The sequence below is a fragment of the Clytia hemisphaerica genome, unplaced genomic scaffold (assembly GCF_902728285.1).
Source record: "Clytia hemisphaerica strain Z4C2 unplaced genomic scaffold, Clytia hemisphaerica genome assembly, whole genome shotgun sequence".
NCBI classification, from domain to species: Eukaryota; Metazoa; Cnidaria; class Hydrozoa; order Leptothecata; family Clytiidae; genus Clytia; species Clytia hemisphaerica.
This window is the reverse complement of record NW_027103852.1, coordinates 1,443,017-1,452,157: the sequence shown is the minus strand read 5'-3', so window position 1 is coordinate 1,452,157 and position 9,141 is coordinate 1,443,017. Positions and strand designations below refer to the sequence as shown.

The 9,141-nt window shown below is 33.6% G+C and overlaps 1 protein-coding gene across 1 annotated transcript; it reads left to right on the top strand.

The window, feature by feature from the left end:
- Window positions 1-5,654: 5,654 nt before the first annotated feature.
- LOC136808017 (vitelline membrane outer layer protein 1-like) lies at window positions 5,655-8,803 on the top strand. The gene is made up of 2 exons (XM_067064653.1): window positions 5,655-5,937; window positions 8,520-8,803. The coding sequence occupies exons 1-2, from the start codon at window positions 5,809-5,811 to the stop codon at window positions 8,766-8,768; spliced, it is 378 nt and encodes a 125-aa protein (XP_066920754.1). The 5' UTR covers window positions 5,655-5,808; the 3' UTR covers window positions 8,769-8,803.
- Window positions 8,804-9,141: the final 338 nt, after the last annotated feature.

The following is a 9,141-nucleotide window of genomic DNA, read 5'->3' as shown; positions in this document are numbered from 1 at the left end:
TTCCTATACGGTTCAAACTCTCACCTATTGTCAATTTATTCACTGATGAAATTTTAAAAGCAAACAACATCGAGAGTGAAAATGGCAAAAAGGTTACGGACAGTTATAAAATTCGCAAATGGTTTTTACCATTGTATTGGGATTACTGCAAAACGATGGAGTTAGATTGTTCTCCGAAAAAAGGTTGTGGTATAGATGACAAATGTCCACTAGGTACATTTTGTATCAATATGGACCGCAAAATACAGTACTTCGCACAAATCCCCAAAGAGAAAAAGGTTGAATATTTTCTAGGGTTGCCTGATTATAAAAAAGTGTACTCTTTTCCGCTTCTCCCTGATGAAAGGAAATTAAAAGTTTTCCAGGACGATCTAAACCACAAAACGAAAATTCAAATTCTGAAAAATTTGTATGATGGAAAAAAGCTGAACGAATTTGCTCAATTGCCCGATTATGCAAAGAAGCTGCAGTATTTTACAAACCTTTCATATAAAGACAAATTTTATTTTATGACAAACATATTATATGGAATGAGGAGACGTCAGAGAGACTATTTCTATGGGGTGGAAGAAATAAAAAATCGGCTCCTTCATTTTGAGGACTCTGATGATGGCAGAAAAATGTCATATTTTAACACGTTGCCTGATGGAAATAAAATGATCTATTTTACACATCTTAATGAACAAGCGAAGTTAGGATTTTTCAACAATCTGGATGAAGGAGAGAAGATACGCTTTTTAGCAAATATAATAAGTGAAGAAATCAAAGTCTTAGAGCACCAGTGCACAGGTAATTATTTTTGTAACAAGGAAAACTATACTAGTTTCATCATTATTGTCTTACAGACTGCTGATACAGACATTGAAATTTTCTGCAAATAGCATCCTGTCTTTCCTGAATTTTCACTTAAAAGTAATTTTTGATTATTTGGATTGTTTGTATTATGAGCTTTATTTTGTCTGCTTTTTGAAGAATTTTATGCCATTACTTTTTGCTTTCGCTTACCGGTCAGCTATTTGGTTTGTCGTGTTGCATGTCGTGTGTCTTTGAATTTACTAAGTAAAGTCTGTTCACATATAATTGGCAGTGGAAGCAAGAATACCTGTAACTTTTGATACTCAAAATACAATTGGGAAAATCTTTTTTCTTGTTTTAGAAAATCAAAAGTGTTACATATGAATGTATTTGGGACCCGAAATACCCCTTGGTAGCACTTTTCTGTGAAACAGCAAATCTCTAACTTTTAACAAGAAACGGGGGTAGTGATGATAGAACAGTGTTTCGATCATAACAAATTTATTTACGATCTCTTTAATGATCTCTTAGTAAAACTGTGCTTAGTGTTTTGCGAATTAGCAGAGTTATTCAGTTTACTTAAAAAACTCTTTTACGGTCTGTGTGCTTTTAATAAAAACAATTTTGATTTGATTTTGCTGTATTTCAAAATGATCGATAATTACCAATGTATTTACTCTTTCAAACTTTTATGATTGAGACCTAACCTCCGTTTCTTGTTAAAAGTTAAAGATTTGACGTTTCACAGAAAAGTGCTACAAATGGGTATTTCGGGTCCCATCTCTTAAGAAAGAGTTATCTGTTTGCCTTGAAACTTGTCAGCCTTCTTCACCTAAGGTGAAAAACTGGTGTAAAAATTAACGTTATAGCATAAGTAGAAAAAAAACTCATTTTTTTCAATCGCAAATTTAACTGCTAAAATGCATCTTTTTCAAGCAAAAATACATTCAAATGTAGTACTAAAACAGGAAAAGAAAATTGTTACAATTGCATTTGACTATCAAAAGTTACAGGCATTCTTACTTCCACTGCCAATTATATGTGAACAGACTTCAGTTACTTTCCTTTGTTTGAACATGAAAAAGGAACGGTTTGTGTAATTTACGATGCGCGATCCAACGATTCACGATGCGCGATGCACGATCCATGCATATATTATGTTAATTATTCTAATTATGCACGAATAAGTTTTCATAATACTAGCTACAAACATCATATAACAATAACGAAAAAAAAATAAAAAAAGAAGGGGAAATAATTTATCATAATCAGAATGTTTAAAATAACTTATATCTTCAGTGTAGAAAAACCCAAAATTGATAGCGAGAGAAAGAAAATGTTCGCCGCATGCCTCACTCGTTTATAAAATGAAAGAAAAAGCCTTGACGTCATAGAAAAGTTTTGGCGCGAAAAATTTATTATAACACAAACTCATTTTTGTACGTGTATTATTTTTTAAGAACATTGAATAAGGTATATAAGGAATCATTGGCTACATTCTGAATTTCAATTGGTGCTTTTATTTGTTTGATATTTTTCTTTGTTTGATGATCAAGTCAATTAAATCATTTGATCTTTCTCAAAAAAGGTGAGTTTATACACGCGCTCTTCATTAAAAAACGTCTTCCCTACTTTACCACAACATTGTAAATTTTTGTTTATAACCCTGTCTCAATTTAATGCATTTGGTTGGTTTAATTGGAGAAACCTTTTTTTTAAGAAAGAAAGCAAAAAGGTTACAAGATATTCAATTCAAAGCATGGGCAAAAAAGTTTATGTTTTGATTTGATTTGATTGTCGAGGTTAAAATATATACACGCATGCTTTACATTGATTTTCCAGGAATACAAAAGAAGGAATTAAAATATGTGATTACTAAAACCTGTAAATGCATAATTAGAATAATTAACATAATATATGCATGGATCGTGCATCGTGCATCGTGAATCGTTGGATCGCGCATCGTAAATTACACAAACCGAAAAGGAACTAGTGTAATAAAATATCGTTTAGAATTCTAGAATTTTATAATTTTTCTTCTTCTTACTTTTTATCAAAACCAACAGAATGGTCTGAATGGTCATGTAACTCAAAATGTTCATCCAAACATCAGTCAAGAACAAGAACATGTAATGGCTGTTCTGATAACAAAAATAGAGAAAACAGAAAGAACGAAGAAGTCTGTAGACCTAAGTCTTGTTTCCCAGACAAAGGTTTGTGTGCTCAACATTTCACACCTTCATTTAATGGTATAATCCTAATAATAACAATAATAATGATAATAACAAGTTTCTTACGTGGCATGCTTCGAAAAATTCAACAGCTTTTAGGCAGCTGAGGAATTGTTTCCACGAAAGGAAACAGTAAATTTTGTAAATTTTGGCTCAGCCTCTCTGCTCGAAATTTACAGGCTTAAAGTCTCTGAGGTTTTAATTAATACCCTGGGTTTCTTTTCTTAAGGGCCTAAAAAGGGGAATTTGAGGTTCAGATGTTCGTACTTTGGCCAAATTCCAGCCTCATGTTCTTCCGAATTAAAACTGTTTATCAATTGTTTTTGTTGAATTTAACTTTGAAAATTTGTCAATTTTTTACTGATTTTTGCAGTAAATACCCGGGGTGGGTACTTAGGCAAAAGAGGATATGGGTTTGTTAAAGGGTCCCTTTTTTGGATCTTCAAAATCCCACTATGGGTCGTAAATCACGCAATATAATTTCAGTCTCCTTAACCCTATTTTTATCAGGGGGGTGTTTTCCACCAGGGTGGCACTCTTTTACTAATAGCTCACTGAAAAAGATTTTCAACACTCTGAAAGTTTTTGACTTTTAATATAATCCTATTAGCAGCATATATACCAAATTCTACAATTATACACCGACCAGATTAGGTTTTATGACTTTTTTGTGCAGGCATATCATAAAATCCAGCTAAAACCCTGTAAAATCCAAAAATCTTAAATTTAGCATAACTTTTGATCCAACTGACTTCAAATTCTGACAGGTTTTAGGTATCAATAAAAACATTTTAAAAATTTTTTAAAAATTTTCAAAAACTGCTGACGTCATTAAAAATGACGCCATTGTTTTTTGAAAAAATTTACTCATTTTCTGCATGGATTTTAAACGTCAATTTTATTAATATGGTAAAAACCGGCAAATATGTTAAAGATTTTCTTTTTGGCTTTTAGAAATTCAAAACAGAATTGAAAAATCTCTGTTGTTCATTTTTAATTGCTATTTTATTAAATAGTACTTTTTCCTTGCTCAGCCACAATTGTGAACCTTTGTGATGACGTCATCACCTTTATGATGACGTCATCAACCCAATTTTTTTTCTTTGAACTCCTTTTATGATAAAGAACATTTCTGCTAAATTTCCAGTCTTTTCTAGATCAAAAGTTATGCAAGACTGGTGGAAAGCCCCCCCCTTGAGAATACAAAATCCGAAAAAGCCTGACAACAATAGGGTTAAGGGTTTTAAAAACAGCTAAATCCAATTTCTTGACCCGGAGGAGGGTGACGAGTATGTGCATGCTATAAAAGTACCCTTTTTCATACCTCAAAAGTCTCTCGAAGGGGTACAAATTCATAAGTTAGTCTCTGAAAGGGTCCCAAAATCACGAAAATCAAACAGTTTTAACACGGGGGGGGGGGGCACTTGGGCAAAACAAATGACGGGTATGTGCAAGCCATAAGGGTACCTATTTCATATCTTAAAAGTCCTTCAAAGGGGTACGTATTCATTTGTTAGTCTCTCAAAGGGTCCCCAAATCATTAGAATCGAAATTTTTCTCTCAAAGAGTCACGATTTTCGAAACTTTGACCAAACTTTGGTAAATATTGGCCAAAGTTTTGCTAAAAATCTCTCAAAGAGTCCCAAAAATTTCAAAGTTTTTCTCTCAAAGTGTCGATTTTCGAATTTTGGCTCGGACATACACGTCGCAAACATAGTACGTCGTCGTCGTCGTTTCGTCTTCCCTCATATGATATAAGGGGGGGGGGGTTCGTACTTTTACGGTGTGACGGGATTGGCCCTTTTTTGGTACGGTATTACGGGATTAGACGAAAAAAAAGACGGGAAAACGGTATTTTAAAATCAGACGGTGACGGTATTTGACATTATTATTTGTCATTTTGCCGGTATTTGAACCTCTACAAACCGGTGTTACGGTGGTATTATTTTTTTCAATTTTCGGGATTCCGGGATTCAGCAAAAATTTTGACGGGAAAACGGTATTCCGAACCCCTACAACCCCCCCCCATATAAGTGATCTCTTTTAAAGAACAACGGGTGCACACCACTTCTTTTATAATAGCAATCATATCTCTTCTTTCATATCTAAAAATAACAACTAGAAAGCTAGAAAGCTGACAAAACTATTTGTGTAAAAAAGAGAAATTCATGGATAATCCATCAAAGTTAAGTTACAACTATGAATGCTTTCATTACCTTATTATTTCTAAATTAAATGGTTTTATTTTATAAAACTCTTCAGTGATTGCCTTTCCATCCATCCAATATTTGGAAGGTTCACAGACAAGAAACAACCACAAATTTATTTATTGATAAATGGTTTTATTGTTTTAATAAATCTTCATACTTTTGTGCACAGTAAGGGAGCAATTGTAAGAGAAATCTTGAATTGTGTGGGCATCGAAGCATCATATAAATTGATTTAGATAAAAGTTTAAGACCGGGGGCACTCGTAGCGTCAGTTAAGACTAGTTTTTATCGAAAAAACGCATCACGTGATTGAAGTGAATGCACACCTTAAAGCAACGCAGGCAAAATCAAGTGACCACAAAGTAAAAATAAATTAAACTTTTCAGAATAACTGATTTTTGTTGTTTTTAGAATTTACTGTGCCGGGCCACTGGGGCGACTGGGGTGATTATGAGTACTGTCCAACAGGACACTTTATTATTTCGTTCAACTCTAAAGTTCAAGATGCTCGGGGATATGCTTTTGGGCCTTTTCATACCGGAGGTGATGATACGGCGCTCAATAAAATCGAAATGAGATGCAATGATGATGGTAAAACCATTATAACCAGCAAATTTGCAGATGATGGGAGCTTTGACACTGAATCAAAGCCATGCCCTGGTGGTTTTACAGCATTCAAACTAAAAGTGGAGGAGGAGCAGGTAAGATTTTAACAACACTTCCAACTTTTAAAGCCTTAGCAATACAGTTCCGTAGCATAAAGAAAGAAGGAGAAAACAAAATAAAAAGATTTTGCGACTGCAGTTGAGAGCGGTCAGAAGATTCCTTTTTCGATAACTATCTACTCGGAGATGGGAGAGAGTGTCTCTCTTGGTTACTCAAATTACAACACCGTACCCATTCTTAATCACTTTTTTATTTTAATGTCGTTCTATTGCAATAAAGGTTTGCAGGGCAAATGGTTTACTTGCTAAGCTTCACTATTTTGTTCCTGTTGTGATTCTAAAATTACTTTACTGTGCAATTTTCCATTTACATTTATCATGCATTTATTGCATGCAAATGTTGTATGGGGCCAATATTACGATAATCGCAGTCAGTCATACAGACTGCGATTGCAAATCCCGTATCTGTTCATGAGAGAACAAAAGAAACCGTGGTAACAGTGACCGTATTTTGCTTACAAATTACAATCAACGTCATAATATATTGAGAATTTTTATTTAACGTTTTTTTCAGATTTAAAATTCCGGCGAGAAAGTCGAATTTGGGCTATCTCTTTAAGTTTATGGAATATTTCAATTTGGAACGGGTTGGCAGACTTCCAGGCTATATTCTAAGTCTTATTGGACTATTTTTGAACTTTTGGTTTGGTCTTAAGTCTCATGTTAAAACTCAGAGTTAAAACATAGAACTATCATCAGATAGAATAAATACAAGCTTTTTTCCTCAAAATGAAGCGTGTCTGTAAGGGGTTCCTTAGCTGCAATGGGAATTTTATTATACGTGTGTAATAATAATTTCATTTCTTTATTGTTATCGTATATTAAAGGGACATACCAGTACTTGCGAAATTTGTAAACAAACTGTATGCGGCGGATACAAAATCAAAACAAATGTCACATGTCAAAATAAAAAATCAAACCAAATATGGCTAATTTTGATTGTTCAATTGTTTTACAAGTTTGTTTTGGACACGTGATTTTAATTGTTCTCTTTAATGACACGTGGTTCGCGCAATGTTTACATTTCACTACTTTAATGTCCCTTTAATTACATATTTTCACATGCTCTATCAGATTCGTTTGAATTCTCGAAAATTATGAACACAATTTGATTATTTTCAAATGGAAATTTAGGGCACATCGGTCCCATCAGTAAAAATGAAAACTATGTATTCGAAATCAGCTACTTTCATAGATCCATCAGTGGTGAAAACTATTTGAAAATGCACTTCTTAGGAAAGAAATCTAGCTGTCAGGTTTTCGCCTAAATTAGTCATTCCTTCCATGTAGATTGGAATTCAGATTAAAGTTTTTGAAGTGAAAATTGATGAAAGCACTGAACTTCAGCCCCTAAAATTTCAGATTGTAAGCTGAAATAGATTTGCAAATTTCAAAACTTTTTTAAAATGAAATCTTTCTGAACTGAGACAAAATGTAGTGAAAATATATCCTTATAAAGAGATTTTTATCCCTGCCTCAGATTTTGAGAAAATCTTTTTTACGACCAATCATCACTTTAAAAAAAAGGAATCTGAATAGACGATGACGCAGCCAAAGTAACATGTTATTCTATCTGATAACAGTTCACTGGTCAAAACTCTACCCTTCCAACATACTTTAGAGCACTTACAAATCGATTGTGGTTCAAAAACTTCCCGGTGGATTTCCCTTTTTTCTCAAATATTATGACCTTGATTGTAGATAATGCTGCGGTTACACATAGGCTATATTTACACATACTGGCATTTTGCATTTAACAATTGCTCATGAGGGATTCAATTTTAATAGCTTTTTCATTGTATTTATTTTCCGTCATAACTTTTCGAGGAATCATCTTTTTAATGTCATTACAGAAAAGGTGATTCCCTAATGTTCAAGTTTGATAGTTCAAACAATGAAACGCAAGGAATCTCTCTAAAAATTCGGTCATTAAACTCGCAACTTTTGCCGTAGGTCAAGGGTACGGCAAAACTTGCAAATTTTATCGAGTATAGAAAAAACTAAATAGAAAACGTGCAAACACTTTAAAAAGTCTAAAATGTAATTTTTTCTCTTTGTTTTGGTTTCTTTGTTTGATTTGAAATGCCAGAAAAGGGGATTCCTTCGCTGAAAATGGCATCTCAAATGCCAACACGCTAGCATCGTTAGGCATTTATGAAACTGAACAATATCGCAAAACAATTGAAATTAAAAGATTACTGCAAGCTATTAAAAATGCCAAGTATGGCTGCGTTTAGACCAACTGACATTTGTAATTTCGCATTTGCTCATGAGGGATTCTATTTTAATAGCTTTTCCACTTTACATTTTTACTGTCATGGCATTTAAGGAATTTAATGTCATTACTGAAAAGGTGATTCCCTCAAGTTCAACTTTGACAGATCAAACAATGAAAAGCATGGAATTTCTCAAAAACTGCAGTCATTAAAACTGAAACTTTTTGCCGTAGGGCTAGGCTATGGCAAATCTTGCAAATTTTACAATCTATAGAAAGAACTGAATAAAAAACGTGCAAATACTTTAAAAATTTCATACAGTTTTGTATCTTTATTTTTAAGGGAAAAGCTTATGTTGACGACGACACAGCGGCGAACGCAATAGAACTACGTTGTGCTGATGATGAAAAATGGCATAAAAGTAAAGAAGGTGGCTGGGGAGGCTGGTCAGGTGTAAAAGAATGTCCCAAAGGATATCGCTTAGCTGGTATCAAAACACGAGTAGAAAAAAACCAGGGTGGTGGTGCTGGTGATGATACTGCATTGAACGGCGTAACAATGGTATGTAAATGGTTTGATAAAAATGACTAAATTGCGTGTTTTATGGTTTTGACAATGTTGAATGAGTTCTTTGGTAAAATTTCATAATTTTGTATTCAAAAATTATTTTATTTCTTTATTTATTGGATATTTGTGTGGTTACGCCCTCTTACCTTTAATCAATATACATTAAATTGATTAGTACTAGTAATCGTATGGTTTAAAGGGAATTAAACAAAGGAGAAAACAGTAATTTGCCCGAGTGATACATCGTTAACGCCCTCTCGGGCTTCTTGTTTTCATTTTCATTTCCAAAAGGTTTTGGAATTTGTTTAGTCGCACATTATAGAGCTCGGAATTATCCTTTGAGCAGCATATGATTGAATAAAACTGAAGCATTCGTACAAAACGGAAAGTAAAACAA